Below are 22,746 nucleotides of genomic sequence, written 5' to 3' on the forward strand. Positions count from 1 at the left end.
CCAGATGCGTGGGACTAGAACTCCGACGTCCCCAGCTGTGCTGGCTGGGGATAATGGGAGTTGTAGTCCAACATGCTTGGAGGGCACTGCATTGGGGGTTGGCCGCCCTAAAACAATTCTGGTTTTGGATTTATTTAACTGGCATAACCTTCCCCTTTACCAGAGGTTCCCTACTCGAAACTGCTAATGGGTTTTTGAAAAGCAGGAAGCAATCCAAAACCCAGCTTTTTCTCTCTCTCTTTCTCTCTCTCTCTCTCCCACCCTCTTGCTTCAGGTGAAGTGACGAGGTTTGCTGCGTTTGGGTAGTGGGGAAGAAGACGAAATCCCACCCAACGATAAGGAATATAATCCAGTCTGTAATAATTTAATAATGTGACATTTACATCCCTTTTGTATGTGGGGAGCTCCCTCCGTCCCTCCCTCTCTCTCTCTCTGTTCCTCCCTACTTCTTAGACGGTGGCCTTTTATCGCTTTTCACCTCCATCAACTCCTCGCTGCTACTGGTTTCTGCTTCCTTCTGGTAGCTGAAATCAAGGCTGCGGAAAGGGAAAGCAGGGATAGAGGGGGGTGGGCGGCGGGAGGCTTTGATTTTAATCGAATTATTTCATAAGCTGCTTTTTCCTAGCTCATCTGAGTCGCTCAGAGCATGAAAAATATACACACAGCTGCGGCAGAATCATCTTTAAAGCGAACAACATGGAGTTGGGAGTCCAACACACACACACACTTGATGGAGAAGAGTCAGAGGCCGTTCTGCAATGTGGCCTTTTTCTTCTAGAGTGAAATGAGTAAAACGAAAATCTCTGGAAAATCTCTCCTGAGAGATGCCCTGAGCAATACCAGAGACCCACATTTTTGGGGGTGCCTCCCAGTGGAGGGATCCTAATGCCATTCTACAGCCACTCCGCTTTTCTTTCTTAACCGCTTTTCCACTGTTAAGGGGGGGCAGGGGAGACGGAATGGCGCTGGGAAAATACGGAAGGGCTACGGGAATTGAATTCTGTGAATGAGGCAGCCTGATGAATTCTGGAAGCACCCCAAAGAGGGAGTCAGGCCTTCTAGGCCCAAGGGCACAGCTTTGGTGATGTCTTGGTATTCCTTTTAAACAAAGTTCCTAGTCCTCAAGCAGGCTTGCTGGGGTTGTGTTCCCCTCCCACGGGGGCAAATCGCCACCCCACTTGCAGTGTCTCTGTGCTGTTATAGGCTGCTCCGACAGGCAGAACGTCAACAGGGGCGGCTCACAGCTCCACTGTGCCCGCCTGGGGTACTTTCCCTGCTGGTTGGACCTCTGCCTGCCCCCGCCCCCCAGCTGCCAATGGCACAGAACCTGTCTGGAGAAAAGTGGATGATTTTGAAGGGTGCTTCCCTCTCTCACCTGGACTGAGACCTGGAGGAAGAGGAGGTGCTGCCTTCACCTGAGCTGGATGACGGGTTCTCCTCGCTGGCGCTGCTCCCGTCCTCCTCCTCCTCCTCCTTCAGCTGGGCTAGGATCCGCTTGGCCAGCACCGGGGGCAAGCGGCGGCAGTTCCCCTGCCCCTTCACGGCCCGCTCGATCCGAGCCTTCAGCAACCGCCGTTGCTTCTGTCGTTTTCGGTCCGGAGCCCCACGGAGCGCTTGCACAGCTCTGGTCCACAGCGCCATGGCCTCTTCGTCACTGGAATCCCTGGAACCGGGATATAAGCAGAAGCAGCCATCAGGACATATCCCTTGGAGCGCCCCTCCCTCCCTCCCCACCCAACGCACCCCCTTCCCAGATATTTCGCACCACAAGCCCCAGCATTACTGAGTGGACGACCAAAACGGTGGGAGGAACGTAAGAGGAGCCCTGCTGGTTCAGACCAAGGGTCCGTCTAGTCCAGCACTCGGTTCCCACAGTGGCCAACCAGCTGCCCGGGGTAAACCCACAAGCAGGACATGGGTGCAACAGCACCCTCCCACCCACGTTCCCCAGCAACTGGTGCACACAGGCTTATTGCCTGGAATCCTGGAGATAGCATACAACCATCAGGGCTAGTAGCCATGGATAGCCTTCTCCTCCAGGAATTTATCCAACCCCCTTTCAAAGCCATCCAAATTGGTGGCCATCACAACATCTTGTGGTACTGAGTTCCATAGTTTCACTATGCACTGTGTGAAGAACTCCCTCCTTTGATCTGTCCTGAACCTTCCACGCATCACAGGATGACCCCATCAAGTTCTAGTATCATGAGAGAGGGAGAAAAATATCTCCCACTCACATTCTCCACTCTCGGGCATCCTTTTGTACCCCTCTCTCCTGTCTCCACCTTCGCCTCCTTCCCCCCCCCCCCCAAGCTAACCATCCCAGCTGTCGTACCCTTCCCTCGCAGGGGAGATGCTCCACCCCCTGGATCACCTGAGTGGCCCTTCTCTGCCCTTTTTCAAAGGACAAGGAGGTCCCGCTCCCTCCCCCAAATGCAGGCAAGCGGAAGCATCTGCCAGTTGCTCACTCACATCTCTTCCTCGATGTCTCCCTGGTAGGTGAGAGGGGCCATACAGATGGAGCACATGTTCCTCAGGAGTTTGTAACAATCAGGGCAGTAGATCCCTGTGCAGGAGGCAAGAGAGAGGCACATGGGAAAACCTCTCCATTTGGTTTCGTCATTTCTCCAGTCGTTGGACCGCTTTGTCTTGAACGTTGAGAATTTCTCACACCCTGAGCATGTTGCAAAACAGCTCATCAGCCTTTCAGGGCCCATGTCTCCTAAGAGATTCCTTTTTGACTTATATACACTCTCTCTTTTTCTTTTGCCTTTTTCCCACTTCCCTTGCAGAAAATCTAAATCTTTCACCTTTCCTAGCAATGTCCATACACACACACCCCGCCCAATTTCCCACCTCGGCATCCAGGCGTGCTGCAAGTGACATACTCCTCGCTGGCCGCACTGTCACGGATTCTTCCACATCCCATGCAATAAGACTCATGCACGCCCAGCTTCTTCACCAGCCAGCGGCACAAGCGCACCCTGCAAGGGAAAGCAGGAGGGGCATTAGCGCCAGAGGTCAGCACCGCGCTGGGTTTCTCTGGAAGCACAGCATCAGACATCCTGAAAATCTCACTCTTCTCATATGTGTGTGCGTGTGTGTTTTGTTTTTAAAAAGCAGGTTTCTAGCCCTTATGATCTGCAAATATTTGTTTGTTTATTGGTTGCCTTAAAAGATTTATTATAACCTTTCTGCAGTCTTTGGGTCAAATGATCTTTGAAGCAGCTTACACCACACAACCTTTTCTTTAAAATGCAAAGAACAAAATCCACAAAGATGCAAATGAAAAGCGTTTCTGGCTCCCGACCACTCAAGAATAGCGACATCAAGATGACGCGGCCTGTCCTGAAATTGCACTGCGGAAATTACGCTTCTGTAACCAGGAGTTTGGGGGGGGGGGGGGGTTGAGCGCAGGAAAGAGTGGAAGCTCGATTCTGTTTTAGTATTCCAGACAAATTCCCGGACTAGAAATGGTTTAATCCTAAGAGTAAGCTTTTGCACCAGGCAAAAAGATCTTAGGATTCTTGGTTGCAGAAAACAAAAAAGAAAGGAGATCCAGTAGGACCGACGTCTCCCTGCTGGAGGGCCTTACTTTGCTGCAAATACGAGTAAGATATTGGTGCGACCCCCGTCCGCTGACCGCTCTCTTACAGCCTTAAGCACGGCTTTTGCCAGCCCTGCCCTTCGAGTGAGGATGGTGTTGTAGAGGTAGCAGATCCGCTCCTGCAAGGTGGGAGAAAAGCACGTGAGCAGGGGGAAGGCGCCCAGGGACAACGTGAAGGCCAGGGGATGGATCTAGCTTCCGTCCTACGTCAGAGGAAACCCATGGAAATAAATCGGATGTGTGTTAGTCATGACTAACTAACGTCCCATTGATTTCCTTGGGTCGGCTTAAAGTATCACTAAAGCTTGTTCTAACTCAAGGTTCAGAAAAGATAAACTGAGATGGTCAGGGGTTTGGAGCACCTTCCCAACGAGCAGGAACTTTCAAAGGATCCACGGGTGAGAGAAAGTGAGTGGGGCCACCGAGAGAAGGGGCGATTCCATCTCAGGATCCCCAGACAGCCAAATCAAAATCCAAGGTGGGTCATTCTCGCAATACTAGAACTCGATGTCACCCTGTTGTGCAGCAGCAGGTTTCAGGCAGACAACAGAAAGGCTTCTTGGTGTCCTGATGCTCTCATTACCTGCCGCTTTCTGTGGTGACCATTTAGAGGCCCCTGGTCTTTGGCCGCTAGGTTCGGGTCTAGCTGCACCACTGATCTCAAGGCCATAATAGCTGGCTCAAGTCAGCGAGTCCAGTTGCATATTGCAAACGAAGGTGGAAAAGAGGGGAATCCAAAACAGGGTAGTTAAACTATCTGATGGGGGATGGGGAGGACGTCTTCCTGATTCAAGAGGAGGAGATGGCTGTGGGGGTGTAGAAGTAACTCACCCGTTCACGGGAGGGGTAGTACCAGGCACAAATAGCCCGTCGCAGACGCTGGATATAGGTGCCAAAGATGGCGATGAAGAAACAGGTGCCGTACATGAGGCCTGCAGGTGGAGCGAAACAACCATCAGAAGAGGAGGGACAAACCTGAACAGTCTGTAGAGAAAGAAAGCTGGACTAAATGGAGCAGATGTGTTCTCTTGTCTCTCCAGAAGGCAAGACTAAAACCAAGGGGCAGAAATGGCAAGGAAATAGATTTTGGCTAAACGTTAGGCAAAGCGTCCTCATGGTAAGAGGGGTTTAGCAACAGAACATGTACAAGGGTGCCCTCTGGTGGCTAAACCTAAGAAATTCCAATAGCCCTGATGATGAATCAGGACTTATACTGGGGTGCTCTCTTGTGGCTACCGCTGAGCAGTGCAGCCCGATCATCTCAATTGCCAAATTAAAACCACAGGGCTAATACTTTGGTGCTCTGCTTTGGACAACATTGAGAAGTTTTACTTACACTGCGTAGCCCTGTTATGGCTACCTCTGAGCACAGCAACCAGCTCATCCCTATGGTGCAGTGAGAATCTCAGGGCCAATACTTGATTGCTTTGCTTTGGACAACTTTGAGCCCTGCAACCAGCTGTTCTCAGTTGCCCAGTTAAGAATTCAGGGCTTATACTTGAGTGCCCTCTTGTGGCCAACACTGAACAATGCAGCCTGCTGATCTCAATGGCCCAATTGAGACCTCAGCACTTATCCTGGGAGGCACACCTGTGGCCAGTCCCAACCAATGCAACCTGCTGCTTTCAATTGCCAAATTAAGATTTCAGCGTTAATAGTTCTGTTATAGCCAACTTCGAGGATTGCTGCCAGCTGTTTTTAGATTCCCAGTTAAGACATTAGGATTTATACTGGAGTACCCTCTTGTGGCCACTATTGAGCACTGCAGCCAGCAGATCTCAGTTGCCCAATTAAGACCTCAGGGTTTTTACTGGTTTGCCATTTTGTGGCCAAATCTTAGTAATGCAGCTTGCTGATCTAAGTTAAACAATTTATACTTGGAGGGAGTCTCCTCTTATTCCAGGATTGATAAATTTGAATCCTGGGGAATCCTGTGAGTTGTAGGACTTTTTTCAGGCTGCAGAATGCTGGGAGTTGTGACTTTTGACTTACTGGGGAGTGCTGGGAGTTGTAGGATTTTAGTCTGGCTAGGGAATTCTAGGAATTTTACGTATACTGGGATGCCCTGGACAGAAACCTGTTCATCTCAATGGCGCAACGAGGATCGCGGGGCTGATATTTCAATGCTCCATGTTGGACAACTTTTAGTTAGGGTGACCACAAAGCTGCAGGAGCTATACTAGAGTGACCAGATTTAAAAGAGGGCAGGGCACCTGCAGCTTTAACTGTTGTGATGAAGAGGAAATTTCACCAGGTGCTACATGCATACAAATAACAACTGCTGAAATTCCCTTTTCTATGCAACTGTTAAAGATACAGGAGCCCTGTCCTCCTTTTCATATGGTCACCCTATGTAGTACTAAACCTATGGGCTTTGTACCACAGTGCCATCGTGTGGCCATTTCAAAGTGCTGGTATTGACATTTAAAGCCCTAAACGGTTTGGGGCCAGGTTATTTGAAGGAACGCCTCCTCCCATATGTACCTACCCGGACCTTAAGATCATCTACAGGGGCCCTTCTCCGTGAGCCCCTGCCAAAGGAAGTGAGGCAGGTGGCTACTAGGAGGAGGGCTTTCTCCGCTGTGGCACCCCGGTTGTGGAATGAGCTCCCCAGAGAGGTCCGCCTGGCGCCTACACTGTACTCCTTTCGTCGCCAGCTGAAGACCTTTTTATTCACTCAGTATTTTAACACTTAATTTTAACTTAAATTTAAATTATACTGTTTTAACTCTGTATTTTAACCTTATATCAATTTTGCTGCGTGGTTTTATCCTGGTTGTGCTTTTTATATTGTATTTTGTATTTGTATTTTTAACTTGTTGGTTGTTTTATGATGATTTTAATTTTTGTGAACCGCCCAGAGAGCTTCGGCTATTGGGCGGTATAAAAATGTAATAAATAAATAAATAAATAAATAAATTCCAGAGCACTACATCCGCTTATTTTAATAGCCCAGTTTAAACCTATGGGCTTTGTACCACAGTGCCATCTTGTGGCCGTTCCAGAGCACTACGCCCGCTTATTTTAATAGCCCAGTTTAAACCTAAGGGCTTTGTACCACAGTGCCATCTTGTGGCCGTTCCAGAGCACTACGCCCGCTTATTTTAATAGCCCAGTTTAAACCTATGGGCTTTGTACCACAGTGCCATCGTGTGGCCGTTCCAGAGCACTATGCCCGCTTATTTTAATAGCCCAGTTTAAACCTAAGGGCTTTGTACCACAGTGCCATCGTGTGGCCATTCCAGAGCACTACGCCCGCTTATTTTAATAGCCCAGTTTAAACCTATGGGCTTTGTACCACAGTGCCATCGTGTGGCCCTTCATGAGCACTGCAGCTTGCTCATTACAATAGCCTAATTAACGAACATATGCTTATACTGGGGTTCTCCTTGTGGTGACTCTGAGCCTAATTAACCCAATTAAGAATTCTGAGCACTAATTGGCCAGTTTAATAGCCCAGTTTAAACCTATGGGCTTTATACCACAGTGCCATCCTGTGGCGGTTCCAGAGCACTACGTCTGCTTATTTTAATAGCCCAGTTTAAACCTATGGGCTTTGTAACACAGTGCCATCGTGTGGCCGTTCCAAAGCACTACGCCCGCTTATTTTAATAGCCCAGTTTAAACCTATGGGCTTTGTACCACAGTGCCATCCTGTGGCCGTTCCAAAGCACTACGCCCGCTTATTTTAATAGCCCAGTTTAAACCTATGGGCTTTGTACCACAGTGCCATCCTGTGGCCGTTCCAGAGCACTACACCCGCTTATTTTATTAGCCCAGTTTAAACCTATGGGCTTTATACCACAGCGCCCTCCTGAGTTGTAGAACTTTTTCACGCTACAGAATGCTGGGAATTGTAGGACTTTTTTGTGCTGCAGAATGCTGGGAGTTGTAGGACTTTTTTCACTCTACAGAATGCTGGGAGTTGTAGGACTTTTCTGTGCTGCAGAATGCTGGGAGTTGTAGGACTTTTTTCACACTGCAGAATGCTGGGAGTTGTAGGACATTTTTCACACTGCAGAATGCTGGGAGTTGTAGGACTTTTTCATGCTGCAGAATGCTAGGAGTTGTAGGACCTTTTTCACTCTACAGAATGCTGGGAGTTGTAGGACTTTTTTCACACTGCAGAATGCTGGGAGTTGTAGGACATTTTTCACACTGCAGAATGCTGGGAATTGTAGGACTTTTTCAGGCTGGTGAGTGCTGGGAGTTGTAGGACTTTTTCATGCTGCAGAATGCTGGGAGTTGTAGGACTTTTTCACACAGCTGAATGCTCGGAATTGTAAGACTTTTTCAGGCTGGTGAGTGCTGGGAGTTGTAGGATTTTATTCTGGTTAGGGAATTCTAGGAGTTTTATGTATACTGGGGTGCCCTGTTGTGGCTTTGTACCACAGTGCCATCCTGTGGCCGTTCCAGAGCACTACACCCGCTTATTTTAATAGCCCAGTTTAAACCTATGGTCTTTGTACCACAGTGCCATCGTGTGGCCATTCCAAAGCACTACACCCGCTTATTTTAATAGTCCAGTTTAAACCTATGGGCTTTGTACCACCGTGCCATCGTGTGGCCCTTCATGAGCACTGCAGCTTGCTCATTACAATAGCCTAATTAACGAACATATGCTTATACTGGGGTTCTCCTTGTGGTGACTCTGAGCCTAATTAACCCAATTAAGAATTCTGAGCACTAATTGGCCAGTTTAATAGCCCAGTTTAAACCTATGGGCTTTATACCACAGTGCCATCCTGTGGCGGTTCCAGAGCACTACGTCTGCTTATTTTAATAGCCCAGTTTAAACCTATGGGCTTTGTACCACAGTGCCATCGTGTGGCCGTTCCAGAGCACTACGCCCGCTTATTTTAATATTAGTGCCATCCTATTAGTGCCATCCTGTGGCACTTCATGAGCACTGCAGCTTGCTCATTACAATAGCCTAATTAACGAACATATGCTTATACTGGGGTTCTCCTTGTGGTGACTTTGAGCCTAATTAACCCAATTAAGAATTCTGAGCACTAATTGGCCAGTTTAATAGCCCAGTTTAAACCTATGGGCTTTATACCACAGTGCCATCCTGTGGCGGTTCCAGAGCACTACGTCTGCTTATTTTAATAGCCCAGTTTAAACCTATGGGCTTTGTACCACAGTGCCATCCTGTGGCCGTTCCAGAGCACTACGCCCGCTTATTTTAATAGCCCAGTTTAAACCTATGGGCTTTGTACCACAGTGCCATCGTGTGGCCATTCCAAAGCACTACATCCGCTTATTTTAATAGCCCAGTTTAAACCTATGGGCTTTGTACCACAGTGCCATCGTGTGGCCGTTCCAGAGCACTACGCCTGCTTATTTTAATAGCCCAGTTTAAACCTATGGGCTTTGTAACACAGTGCCATCGTGTGGCCATTCCAAAGCACTACATCCGCTTATTTTAATAGCCCAGTTTAAACCTATGGGCTTTGTACCACAGTGCCATCGTGTGGCCGTTCCAGAGCACTACGCCTGCTTATTTTAATAGCCCAGTTTAAACCTATGGGCTTTGTAACACAGTGCCATCGTGTGGCCGTTCGTAAGTACTACACCCGCTTATTTTAATAGCCCAGTTTAAACCTATGGGCTTTGGACCACAGTGCCATCGTGTGGCCCTTCATGAGCACTGCAGCTTGCTCATTACAATAGCCTAATTAACGAACATATGCTTATACTGGGGTGCTCCTTGTGGTGACTCTGAGCCTAATTAACCCAATTAAGAATTCTGAGCACTAATTGGCCAGTTTAATAGCCCAGTTTAAACCTATGGGCTTTATACCACAGTGCCATCCTGTGGCGGTTCCAGAGCACTACGTCTGCTTATTTTAATAGCCCAGTTTAAACCTATGGGCTTTGTAACACAGTGCCATCGTGTGGCCGTTCCAAAGCACTACGCCCGCTTATTTTAATAGCCCAGTTTAAACCTATGGGCTTTGTACCACAGTGCCATCCTGTGGCCGTTCCAAAGCACTACGCCCGCTTATTTTAATAGCCCAGTTTAAACCTATGGGCTTTGTACCACAGTGCCATCCTGTGGCCGTTCCAGAGCACTACACCCGCTTATTTTATTAGCCCAGTTTAAACCTATGGGCTTTATACCACAGCGCCCTCCTGAGTTGTAGAACTTTTTCACGCTACAGAATGCTGGGAATTGTAGGACTTTTTTGTGCTGCAGAATGCTGGGAGTTGTAGGACTTTTTTCACTCTACAGAATGCTGGGAGTTGTAGGACTTTTCTGTGCTGCAGAATGCTGGGAGTTGTAGGACTTTTTTCACACTGCAGAATGCTGGGAGTTGTAGGACATTTTTCACACTGCAGAATGCTGGGAGTTGTAGGACTTTTTCATGCTGCAGAATGCTAGGAGTTGTAGGACCTTTTTCACTCTACAGAATGCTGGGAGTTGTAGGACTTTTTTCACACTGCAGAATGCTGGGAGTTGTAGGACATTTTTCACACTGCAGAATGCTGGGAATTGTAGGACTTTTTCAGGCTGGTGAGTGCTGGGAGTTGTAGGACTTTTTCATGCTGCAGAATGCTGGGAGTTGTAGGACTTTTTCACACAGCTGAATGCTCGGAATTGTAAGACTTTTTCAGGCTGGTGAGTGCTGGGAGTTGTAGGATTTTATTCTGGTTAGGGAATTCTAGGAGTTTTATGTATACTGGGGTGCCCTGTTGTGGCTTTGTACCACAGTGCCATCCTGTGGCCGTTCCAGAGCACTACACCCGCTTATTTTAATAGCCCAGTTTAAACCTATGGTCTTTGTACCACAGTGCCATCGTGTGGCCATTCCAAAGCACTACACCCGCTTATTTTAATAGTCCAGTTTAAACCTATGGGCTTTGTACCACCGTGCCATCGTGTGGCCCTTCATGAGCACTGCAGCTTGCTCATTACAATAGCCTAATTAACGAACATATGCTTATACTGGGGTTCTCCTTGTGGTGACTCTGAGCCTAATTAACCCAATTAAGAATTCTGAGCACTAATTGGCCAGTTTAATAGCCCAGTTTAAACCTATGGGCTTTATACCACAGTGCCATCCTGTGGCGGTTCCAGAGCACTACGTCTGCTTATTTTAATAGCCCAGTTTAAACCTATGGGCTTTGTTCCAAAGCACTACGCCCGCTTATTTTAATAGCCCAGTTTAAACCTATGGGCTTTGTACCACAGTGCCATCGTGTGGCCATTCCAAAGCACTACACCCGCTTATTTTAATAGCCCAGTTTAAACCTATGGGCTTTGTACCACGGTGCCATCGTGTGGCCGTTCGTAAGTACTACGCCCGCTTATTTTAATAGCCCAGTTTAAACCTATGGGCTTTGTACCACAGTGCCATCCTGTGGCGGTTCCAGAGCACTACGTCTGCTTATTTTAATAGCCCAGTTTAAACCTATGGGCTTTGTACCACAGTGCCATCGTGTGGCCGTTCGTCAGTACTACACCCGCTTATTTTAATAGCCCAGTTTAAACCTAAGGGCTTTGTACCACAGTGCCATCCTGTGGCCGTTCCAGAGCACTACGCCCGCTTATTTTAATAGCCCAGTTTAAACCTATGGGCTTTGTACCACAGTGCCATCGTGTGGCCATTCCAAAGCACTACATCCGCTTATTTTAATAGCCCAGTTTAAACCTATGGGCTTTGTACCACAATGCCATCGTGTGGCCGTTCCAGAGCACTACGCCTGCTTATTTTAATAGCCCAGTTTAAACCTATGGGCTTTGGACCACAGTGCCATCCTGTGGCCCTTCATGAGCACTGCAGCTTGCTCATTCCAATAGCCTAATTAACGAACATATGCTTATACTGGGGTTCTCCTTGTGGTGACTCTGAGCCTAATTAACCCAATTAAGAATTCTGAGCACTAATTGGCCAGTTTAATAGCCCAGTTTAAACCTATGGGCTTTATACCACAGTGCCATCCTGTGGCGGTTCCAGAGCACTACGTCTGCTTATTTTAATAGCCCAGTTTAAACCTATGGGCTTTGTAACACAGTGCCATCCTGTGGCCGTTCCAAAGCACTACGCCCGCTTATTTTAATAGCCCAGTTTAAACCTATGGGCTTTGTACCACAGTGCCATCTTGTGGCCCTTCATGAGCACTGCAGCTTGCTCATTCCAATATACTAATTAACGAACATATGCTTATACTGGGGTTCTCCTTGTGGTGACTCTGAGCCTAATTAACCCAATTAAGAATTCTGAGCACTAATTGGCCAGTTTAATAGCGCAGTTTAAACCTATGGGCTTTATACCACAGTGCCATCCTGTGGCGGTTCCAGAGCACTACGTCTGCTTATTTTAATAGCCCAGTTTAAACCTATGGGCTTTGTAACACAGTGCCATCGTGTGGCCATTCCAAAGCACTACACCCGCTTATTTTAATAGCCCAGTTTAAACCTATGGGCTTTGTACCACAGTGCCATCCTGTGGCCGTTCCAAAGCACTACGCCCGCTTATTTTAATAGCCCAGTTTAAACCTATGGGCTTTATACCACAGCGCCCTCCTGAGTTGTAGAACTTTTTCACGCTACAGAATGCTGGGAATTGTAGGACTTTTTTGTGCTGCAGAATGCTGGGAGTTGTAGGACTTTTTTCACTCTACAGAATGCTGGGAGTTGTAGGACTTTTTTCACACTGCAGAATGCTGGGAGTTGTAGGACATTTTTCACACTGCAGAATGCTGGGAATTGTAGGACTTTTTCAGGCTGGTGAGTGCTGGGAGTTGTAGGACTTTTTCATGCTGCAGAATGCTGGGAGTTGTAGGACTTTTTCACACAGCTGAATGCTCGGAATTGTAAGACTTTTTCAGGCTGGTGAGTGCTGGGAGTTGTAGGATTTTATTCTGGTTAGGGAATTCTAGGAGTTTTATGTATACTGGGGTGCCCTGTTGTGGCCATTCCTGAGCACTACGCCTGCTTATTTTAATAGCCCAGTTTAAACCTATGGGCTTTGTACCAGCTTGCCATCTATTAGCCAATTCTGAGCACTGCAGCTTGCTCATCAGAATTGCCTAATTAAAACTTTAGTGCTTACACTGGGATGCTTTCTAGATGCCAATTCTGAGCCCAATTAAGCTCAATTAACACATCTGAGCACTAATTGACCGGTTAAGTTCTGCTGATTTCAATAGCTCTCAAGGCTTGTACTCTTGTGGCCATCTCTGAACACTGCAGCCAGCAGATCTCAGTTGCCCAATTAAGACCTCAGGAGTTATACTGGTTTGTCCTTTTGTGGCCAAATCTTAGCAATGCAGCTTATACTTGGAGGGAGTCCCCTCTTATTCCAGGATTGGTAAGTTTGAATCCTGGGAGCTGTAGGACGTTTTTTTCACACTGCAGAATGCTGGGAGTATCTTTTCCCCAGAACCCTGACTCTCCCAATTGGTGCCAAAGGAAGCTTCTGTCCTAAGCTTAGTTGTGAAAGTTTTAGCAGCTACTCTTTTCCAGGCCTATTTTCACACCTGTTCACAGCCATTGCCAATGAACTGCCCTTGAAGAGGAGCGACGTGGTTTTGGGGTGCAAGTGAAAGTCTTTTATTTGGTGTGATTTGGGTGGGCAATTAATTGGTTTGCTTTACCTCCTGTAAAATTTAAATAACTACTAGAAATCGTTTCTAAATGTGCCTATCTAGATATAATAAATAGATATAATAAATAGATTTAATATTTATATCTATAATATAATAAATAGATATAATAAATCTACACACATTTTAGGTAGATTTTTGCCCTCTGTGTGTGTGTGTGTGTCTTTCAGGAGCCAAGCGATGTCTCTTCTTACCGATGACTATGTAACCTCTGTAATCGGGCTCAGCGGGGCGCAAGCGACATTTCCGGGAGACCACACTGACGTTCCCACGCTGCAGCACCTCAAACGAAGAGACCAGGTCGCGGTACATCTCCCCCGTGTAGCCTGTTCCTTTGACGCTGACGCTCATAGTCACTGGGGCTGCAGGGGGAGAAAGGAGGCCATTTCACTCCGTCCGCAGTGGTGCGCCCTTTCCAAGAACGTAAGAAGAGCTCCCTTGGGTCTGAACAAAGGTCTCCCTGGTCCAGGGTTCTGATGCCACAACGGACAGCCGGACGCTCCAATAGGTAGCGGTGGAAGATGTCTGTTGGGCAGTGGCAGAGTAGTAAATTTGGAAGTCTAGACACTCATGATACCTCCATTGACCCCAAGAAAAGCCCTAAAATTCAAGCAGCTGCCCATGAATAAACCCATCCTAGCAGTCCCCAGTTTTGACTCCACCCAGAGCAGGTCTTTTTGTAAACCCCAATGGGTCTTTATTGCCTGTTCAAGGCCAAGTCAGCCCAAAATCATAGAATAGTAAACTTGGAAGGGGCCTATAAGGCCATCGAGTCCAACCTTGCATTACACCAGGGAATAATATCCTGCTGCTGGAAGAATTCCTCTCCCCCTCCAGCTATTGTGGGGGCAGCTGCTAAGCTCAGAGAGAACAGGGAAGTCAGAGAGGGGTGGTAGATGACGTCAGGATCCCAGTTAATCCTTTATTGTCCACTTTGCTCTCCAGTGAAACTGACAAGATCTGGAGAAGAGGTGGTCAGTTTCACTGGCAAGCAGAGGAGGGAGATTGTGGAAGATTTGGGTGAAACTGACAAGATATTTCCCTCCACAGTAGGAGACCCCTGGCTCTGCTACAGGGCCGCTTTTGGAGCGTTTCAGCTCAGCTTGTGTCTCTGTCCGTGTTGCGGTCTTACCCCTCGCAACAATTTCTCCGTGCAGCTGATATCGCACCAAATCAAAGAGCCAGAAGATTGAGTAGTCGGCTACAATGAGCAGGATGACAAGGATCAGCTGGCGACAGACGGAGACGATGGCCAGGGCGTAGCGGAGTTGCTCTTTGCGGGGTAACACGAGCGAGGCTGCACGAAAAGACACAGTGAGTGAGGGGGAGGGTGTGTGAGGCCGTTTGGAGGTCTGGGAAATTGGGCTTTGGGGGCTTGCTCTGTCTTACTCTCACAGAGGTGTTCAGCCTCTGGGTCCGGGATTTATCACTTCACACCCCCATGGAAGAAGGCAAAATAAATAACTATATCCCTGCACAGAGAAAACTAGCATCTCAGGGGAAAGGATTCTAGTCCTACCTCCCTACCAGCCCACCAATGACTTTATTATTTCTCTTAAATAAAGGACAGAACCGCAAAAGAAAACTCCTGACTCCACTCAGATATAACTACTTCCAGGGCCACCTAGGGACTAAACCAGGGGCAGGCCATTGATGCCCCCCCCGATGTTTGGCCTACAACTCCTGTCAGCCTTAGCCAGCATAGTCCATGGGAGGGATCTTGGGAGTTGTAGGCCAAATCCCTGAGCCTATAATGACCAACCAATCCCATCCAGACCCTCCAGTGGCCACAATCTCCCGTCCGGGTCCCGTCCCCCCTGCTGTCCTACCTGGGCGGATGTATCTGGTGCTCTCCTTCGCTGACAGCGGCAGGACGGTGGGCCTCTTGCTCTTTTTCCGCATCATGTCCATTTCCAGGAATGACTTGGTGACATAGATGTTGTCGAAACTGTCCTGGCGTAAGTAATGCTTCCGGTACAGCAGAGCCCTGTCGGAGCTGACCAGCGTTACTTTCCCACCCCACCACGAAAACAGGGGCAGCGCTTGTGCCGCCACTGCCATTCCCATGCCCGGGATGGCCGCCTGAGCTCTCCTCCACCCACCATGACGCATCATCAAACGTCCGGCCCCTGCTGATCCGTTGGTGGACGTAAAAGCTATCAGAGTGCCTCTTTTCGTTTTGAACGACACGCTAGGAACACACACACACTTCTAGTGTCTGCTTAGCGCCAGTTCGAAACAGACACCTGCAGCCGTGCTGCGCAAAATGGCGGCAGGCTGCGTCTCGTGTGGGCCTTGCGCAGCCCTAGGCGTGACGACTCAAAACTAGGATCTGCTGTGTTCATGACATTCACTGTGTGATTTTGGGCCCGCTGCTGTCTCTGGGCCTAATCTTCCTCGGCTGGGGGATAAAAGGTGGTATTTTCCCACCTTAGTCCAGTCTAATCAAAAGAAAGAAGAGCCCTGATGCTAGATCAGACTAAGGGTCCATCCAGTGCAGTACTCTGTTCACACAGGGGTCGACCAGCTGTTGACCCACAAGCAGGACACAGTGCAACAGCACCTCTCCCACCCATGTTCCCCAGCAGCTGGTGTATATAGGCTTACTGAGGTGGCACATAGCCATCAGGGCCAGTAGCCATGGATAGCCTTCTCCAGTCTGGTTGAGGGAAGTCTGCCTTAGGTTATTTCATGTAGTGTTGGGCAGAAGGTGGATCTCCAGATTTTGGGACTTCAACTCCCAGAAGCCCTTGCCAGCATGGCCAATGGACAGGCATGCTGGGAATTGAACTCCAAACATCTGGAGAGGTCCTGTTGGCCCATCCCTGATCAAAGGCAAGCTCTTCATTGCCTCCCCCTCTCCGACTCACCTGATGTAGATGTAAAGAATGACCAAGCTGGACAGGTAGCCGAAAAGCCCCACGGCTTCCTTCGCCGGCTGCAGGCGGTTCGACACGTCCTCCATGATGTCAAAGGCGACTTGGGACAGGCTCTTGCTCGCGTTGATGGTCACGTCGTACTTGTGCACGGTGGTGATGTTGAATTCGAACTCGCTCCGGATGCGGTTGAGTAGGGCCACGATGGCTGGTGGAGGCAGTGGGGAAAGACACCGAAAGCTGCCTTAAACCCTTGCCCCAGTTAGCTCAGTCTTGCATACATGGGCGGGCAGGAGCCCTCTAGGGCGCTTGGCAGGAAGCTTTCCTACTCCTACCTGGAGAAGCCAGGAATCGAACCTGGGACCTTCTAAACAAAAAACAGCTGCTCTTGCACTGAGCTACAACCCCTCATGAGGACGAGGGCAGTCTTGGGGTCCCTCTAGACCAGGGACAAGCAGAAGGTAGGTTGGATTATACTGGCTTCTTGAAGGATTTCTCACACCTTACAACTAAAGAGGGTTCCCTCTTAAATTTGTTTGCTGAAAAAGAACAGCCAGACATTGATTCTGGGCATTTGATGGCATGTGACAGAGATTTGGAATTTAGCTGTTTTATCAGGTCCTGGTATTTTATTGTTAATTGTTTTTCACTGCCCTAAACACGTGTCCAGACAGGGGGGAAAAGTCCAACAGGTGGAGTTTTAAAGATGCAGGCAGTTTTATCCTTCATACTCACGTTCAGCTACCTGGCGTCGCAGGAATGGCACAATGTACTCGGGAATTATGCAGAAGACAAGGAGGACTGTGAGAAAGAAATGAGGCTGTTAGGATGGCAGGCCCCAAATTGCGGCCTGGGTAGGCCGCACAGTTGCCAAACGCCTGCCAATTGACTGACTGGCCAGGAACCGTGATCGTACCAGTCCCACTTGTTGGAAAGTTTGGTGTGACTTACAGCAGAGTTGCTTTAAACGGAGAAAGTGCGGCAACACAGCATTTAGTCTTGGAAGCGATAAAGACAGGCTAGAACCAGTTTGAAAGAAGTTCAGACCAACTTCCTTTATTAGACAGCCTTCTCTTTGTCAGAGAACTACAGGCACCCCCTAAAGACGGGCGTGTGAATGTAAGTGAGTGAAGGTGTGAGATACGGTCATTTACTTCCTTTTCGGAAAGAGCACACGGCAGTTGTTGTTGCAGAGACATGCTACGCAGTGACCAGCTGACCTGAGGGACAGGAGTTGGGTTCAGAGATAGCCCAGGGGACATAGTCTGGTGGCAGAGGTCAGGAGTCACACGTCGCTGCTAGCCAGGGACAAGAGGGTTCCATGCTCATGGCGCGTACTCACTGTTAGCCAGGCCGCAGAGGTATTTGAACAGCAGCACGACGTAGCAGAGGTAGTAGAGGAGGGGGACGACCCGCTGACATTCATCCTTGGCATTCTCAAAGATGCTGGCACACCTCCGGTAGGGTGTGCCCATCTCCTCGTTGCAAACTTTGCCCAGGTTCAAGAGCCAGTACCAGACATTGCGCAGGCAGTGGGCTGCACGGCAGGAAGGGGAGGAGGGAGAAACAGCATCACCTGGAGGGTCCCAAAGGAGCCCCCCACTGCGGAAAACTGGCCAGCCGGAGCTTCTGCGGGCCTTTCTCTGGCCGCCCCAAGGTACAAGCAGATTTCTCTCGGACTATAGGGTTTGCGATAGAGCACCAGCCAAAACGCACATTGCCCCCATAGGCTAAAGCATGAAAATGCACACTTTGAATGGAGTCTGCACATTTCCATTGGGATTGGCGCATTTCTGCAGGTGTGCATTTTCGCAAATGCGAATTTGCACAAATTTTACTATTGCGTTTATATCCTGCCTTTTTTCCTCTTAAGGAACCCAAGGTGGCATACATAATCCTGCTCCTCTCCATTTTATCCTCACAACAACAGCCCTGTGAGGTAGGTTGGGCTGAAAGTCTGTGACTGGCCCAAAGTCACCCAGTGGGTTTCCGTGGCTGAGTGGGGGCTAGAACCCGGATCTCCTGACTCCCAGTCTGACACTTTAGGCACTAGACCACACTGGGGTGAAATAGGGGGGGGATCATATTCCATCAGTGAGCAAACAATGAAACGAATCTGCAGAATGTATATGGAAAACATTTTACAAAATCCGTACATCTCTAATCATGGATAATAGCAGCAGATAGACTTTCCTTCTTTTCTTCTCCTCATCTCCCTCCTCCTCCACCACCACCACCAACATTAATTGGTCTAATCCACTTTCAAAGGCAAGTAACTAGTCCTCACACCACATCCAGTGGCAGTGAGTTCCAATGATTAATTACGAATAGGAGCATTCCATCCAGGTTCTCCTGTTCTCCTTCCAGCCCAGCCCAGCCCACCCTGCTGGCACTCACCTACATGCCGCACGGAGTCCATGACGGACCGGAAAAGTTTTCGCACACGGTCCCCAACCACTTTGGCCTTCTGGGCGATATCTTTGATTTTCTGTAGCGCATCTAGGCAGACGATGGGAAGGGAGCAGATCTTAAATGGAGCTCATGTTTACTCATCTGTTTTTCAGTGCCCGGGCTAAACCCATGAACATAAGTCATAAGAATAAAAGAAGGGGGTGCTACTGGGCATGTTCAGAGTGCATTTCAAGCAAGGAGGAAATAGGGGACCCCCAGCAACTCATAAACTTAGACATTTATTCATTATATATCAAACCTCCCTCTTGTTTTTCCACTGATACGCTCATGGTGGCTACCAAAACAATAATTACAACACAGGGTGTGTGTCTGTCCATCCGTCAGCACCGTAATGCCAAGAATGTGAAATCTACACACCTGAAATGCGCCATGCGTACTGCTGTCAGGGGCCCCTAGGAGTGTGTAACTCGGGGTTATTTTGTTTTGCTTTTCCAGGCATTAATTAATTTCCATTCATTCATGTAGTGTGGTCAAAGTCTGCTGTAACATCTCCAGCCACTAAGTGGCAGGCTTCCCTGATCAGCACATCGTTTTGCAGTCTGTACAGTTTGAAGTCAGGGGTGATTAGTCGGCTCAGTGATAGAGTTATATATCTGCCCCCTCGTCCCTGCTGTGGGGCAGCCCCCCTGTGGGAAATGGAGTAGAGAGATCCCTCCCACATCGCTGCAGCCTGAGGCTGATAAAACAGACAGGCCCCTTTAAGGGTCAAAGCTAGAGGTGGAGCTAAGCCAGCCTAATTGCCAGTCACTTCCTATTTAAGCCTGAGTCATGCTCTGATTTTCCTTGGACCGACACACAGGCGGTCCTGTCCAGCGTCCAGCCCTAGCACCCCTTTGAGCTGTCCATGGTGCTGAACACTTTCCATCTTGCCTCCTGAGAAATGTGCTCTGGATCTGACCCCCAGCAGAACCCTTCAACCTAAGCGACATCTCTGAGCATCGTCAGAACTCACGGCCCAAAACTGTGCACTGGGTCTCTTCTCTAGTTTAAAAAGAAAAAAAGATTTAAAAGGAGTCCAGGGGTGGAGAGCCTCCGACTGATTGGCCCAATGCAGAACTGTAGACTTCTCAATCTGGACAGCCAGATTATCATGAGAATGTAAGAGCTCTGCTGGAGCAGACCAAGGGTCCATCTAGTCCAGCATTCTGTTCACAAAGTGGACAACCAATTGCCCATGGAAAGCCTCCAAGCAGGACATGAGTGTATCAGCACTCTCCTGCCCATGTTCCCCAGCAATTAGTGTATGTAGCCCTGCTGCAGGCCTCTGCCTTGTTCTCCCCGCGACCAGGCCCCTTCTGTGCCATGACCTGGGTCCCAGATGTTACTGACAAAGTCCTTTTCTGTCTCCCAGATACAAAGCTGATGAAGGAGAGGGAAACCTTGCACAAGTTGTGGGTGGAGAATGCCCAGATGCAAATGTTCCCCTGCCCCATTGAACCAAGAGAACGCCATACCCATAAATCAGCTCGCTTTTAGTTCTGACTCCGCCCACTTTGGGTCTTGCCCAGCTGCTTAGAAATACGTTTTTAAAATGGGACCTCCTGATTACATCATGTTTGGTTCCCCTCCAGTGTGATTTTTGCAATGGCCAGTGTCTTATAACCACATTTAACCTCGGAGGGCTGTTTGGAAAATCATTTGGCAAGAAACACACCCGTCTGCCGTGTATGTCCTGCCCTTGAGAAGTAGGGGATTCATTGTCAGGGAGGAAAAATAACAAGAAAAAGAAATGAAAGCCTGATTAGAAAACAGAAACAACCCAGCTAGGAATAAAACTCAGAGGGGATAAAAACAGAGCAGGGTAAATTCAGAGGTGATGGAACATCCCCACGTGAAAAGTCCTGTTGTCTCACTGATCAGGGGCTGACGGGCCCTGTTCAGCATTTCCGCTGTCTGGTTGAGGGCGAGCTCAGCACCACACGATACAGCCTCAGCCCCCCGAGAGAAGTTCCGGATGATGTTAGCGAAGGGTCCCTCCATGGCCAGGCAGAATGCCAGGAACATGAACATAGTTTTCCCCTCTTCTGTAGGGGGAGACAGAAAAGTGGAAGGAAAATAAAAACACAGATCAAGGATACATTCACGTCCTCTCCTTAGGAAAGGGGGTACAGGAATATTTCGGAGAAGGGTTGAATTCTGGTTTCAGAGAAGATCGCTCGCAGGGCCACGTTCCAGAAATACCTGATGCCGCCCATGAGCAGATGACAGACCGAAAGATTCCCGATCATCCACGGAACGCAGCCTGAACGAAATCCGTACGGCTTTTGTTCTAGTTCCCCAACCGCACTCAGAATTTGAACCAAGTGAATGGCTTGCGGGGGGCGGTATTTTGATGTTCAAAATTCTGGCCGTCTTGACCCCGTTGCACTTACTTGAGAAAATCTGGGGCAGCGTGAGCAGGACGGTGAGCCGGACTTTGCGCGAGAAGGCCATGCCCAGCCCGAGCCCGGCAGCCAAAGTGATCGTGGTCACCAGGCAGTACCAGATGTTGTAACCCTGCACGAAAATGACCAGTGCTCCGTAGGCCCCGGCGAGGGTCATCCCCAGGGTGAAGCCGCCCACGCTACGGGCCACCGCCCGGCCTATGGTGTCCTCCGCCACCCGCGGGACGGCCCGCCGTTTCTTCCTCTTGCGACCCGAGAGGCTCTTCAGCGCCTCCTTCAACCGCTGGACGGAGAGGATGGACGGAAGGCCCATGGTGGTGATGGAACTGCAGAGGCTCCTCTCGATGGGTTGCTGGGCAAACCACAGCGTGTGGGATCTTCTTTGCTTCCGTGGGAGGTCTGAAAAGCCAGTAAATCCAGGTTCTGCCCGGCTCCACCCACCACCTGCCAGATTCTGGCCTGGCTCCGCCCCTAGCCCTGCCTATTTTTGGTCTTGGCTCCTCCCATCACTGGCTAGAATCTCTCTTTATTCCATCCTAGCCACATCTACATTCTACCATGGCTCCTCCCATCATTGGCTAGAATCTCTTATTCCATCCTAGCCACACCTACATTCTACCATGGCTCCTCCCATCACTGGCTAGGTTCTCTGCAGACCCCACGTGAGCTCCACCCACATTCTCCTCTCCTCTCCTCTCCTGACCTACCGGCTCTGCTCCCCCCCACGATTCTTTCAGGCTCTACCCTGACTTTGGCTGACCCCCCCTGGCAGGGATACATAATGTGGTGCCCTCCAGATGATTTGAATTAATCCCTGGTTAGTGGCTCTGCTGGCTGGGGGTTGATGGGAGTTGTAATCCAAAACATCTGGAAGGTCCCAGATTGCCTGTTGAAGTGCAACATTTAGCAGTTTTAGTACAGGGTCTGGCCAGGTATTGGCCCAAATTTCAGAGGTTAACTTTTCAAAGGGAACAGGTTGGGTCCTGGAATGGCCCACTTAATCAACTTGAATCAGATCTGCTCCCACGATTTAATCCACCTTTGTTTCTATTCATGATTGAGCTCACCCAGAATAGCTTGAATTCTGAGTGGAAAAGAAGTGCACCCACCCACCCCACACATATATACATACACTGACCAACCAGTAACACACTTTTCATGCACATTAGAATGGTGTGCTTTCCATGGCAACGCAGAACCTGGATTGTGATGGCACAGTTCTCACGGTTGGGCTGTACTATTGTAGATATGTATGTGGGGAACATACGCGCTGGGATGATCCTCCACACGAAAAATAAAATCTCCCCCATGTGTGGAAATCTAGCATGTCAGGAAGAACAGTTCCTGGCATACTAATTTTCTGTGTGCAGGGAATTGGGAAGAGTGTAGCTTGTTATGGAGAAAAGTTGCATAATGTGAGCCCACCTGCACAAGCAATACAACCCAGACACACATTCGCTGCCTTTTTGATATCAGGCAGGCCTTTCCCTTGGAGCCAGATGTCACAGGAATGGAAACTGGCAAAGGTGAAATCACCAGAAACGAGAACTTAGTCATGCACCAGATCAGTTGTAAGAGTAATTGCAGTACAAAGTCACCTAATGTTTCTACCACCTTTCCCAAGCCTGGCGTGCCTCTGATGCATTGGACAACAAAACCCATCACTTCCAACCAGAGCCCTGGATAACGGGAGTTGAAATCCAACACATACCAGGTTGAGGAAGGCTGGGGGGGAAATGGTCTTTTAGATTACAATTATTCTTAACTGTCCTGCACAAAAGGTGTATGATAA

At 48.9% G+C, this 22,746-nt stretch overlaps 2 protein-coding genes across 2 annotated transcripts in view; both read right to left on the reverse strand.

The window, feature by feature from the left end:
- Positions 1-15,662, reverse strand: part of PBXIP1 (PBX homeobox interacting protein 1) — a 167,776-nt gene extending 152,114 nt beyond the window's left edge. Inside the window, exon 1 of the mRNA XM_063146261.1 lies at positions 15,653-15,662. The gene's annotated coding sequence lies outside the window, so the exon portion shown is untranslated. The remainder of the gene's footprint in view (positions 1-15,652) is intronic.
- On the reverse strand, positions 443-21,267 carry DCST2 (DC-STAMP domain containing 2). Its single transcript, XM_063146262.1, has 15 exons — positions 20,943-21,267; positions 20,424-20,594; positions 18,496-18,597; positions 17,441-17,635; positions 16,834-16,899; positions 16,093-16,306; positions 15,052-15,209; positions 14,355-14,519; positions 13,417-13,584; positions 4,439-4,539; positions 3,596-3,726; positions 2,857-2,984; positions 2,473-2,566; positions 1,376-1,663; positions 443-536 (listed from the first exon to the last, which is right to left on the reverse strand). The coding sequence occupies exons 1-15, from the start codon at positions 21,265-21,267 to the stop codon at positions 443-445; spliced, it is 2,400 nt and encodes a 799-aa protein (XP_063002332.1).
- Between the last annotated feature and the right edge of the window lie 1,479 nt (positions 21,268-22,746).

The sequence above is a fragment of the Elgaria multicarinata genome, chromosome 21 (genome assembly GCF_023053635.1).
Source record: "Elgaria multicarinata webbii isolate HBS135686 ecotype San Diego chromosome 21, rElgMul1.1.pri, whole genome shotgun sequence".
NCBI lineage: Eukaryota > Metazoa > Chordata > Lepidosauria > Squamata > Anguidae > Elgaria > Elgaria multicarinata.

Bases quoted from the DNA above. Each gene is read 5' to 3' on its own strand.
- DCST2 (XM_063146262.1), bottom strand. From the start codon at position 21,267: ATGGGCCTTCCGTCCATCCTCTCCGTCCAGCGGTTGAAGGAGGCGCTG. The intron at 17,636-18,495 runs GTGAGTGCCAGC...CCTGCCGTGCAG, and splicing joins GGACTCCGTGCGGCATGTAG to CCCACTGCCTGCGCAATGTC. The intron at 15,210-16,092 runs GTGAGTCGGAGA...CAGCTCCGACAG, and splicing joins ATTCTTTACATCTACATCAG to GGCTCTGCTGTACCGGAAGC.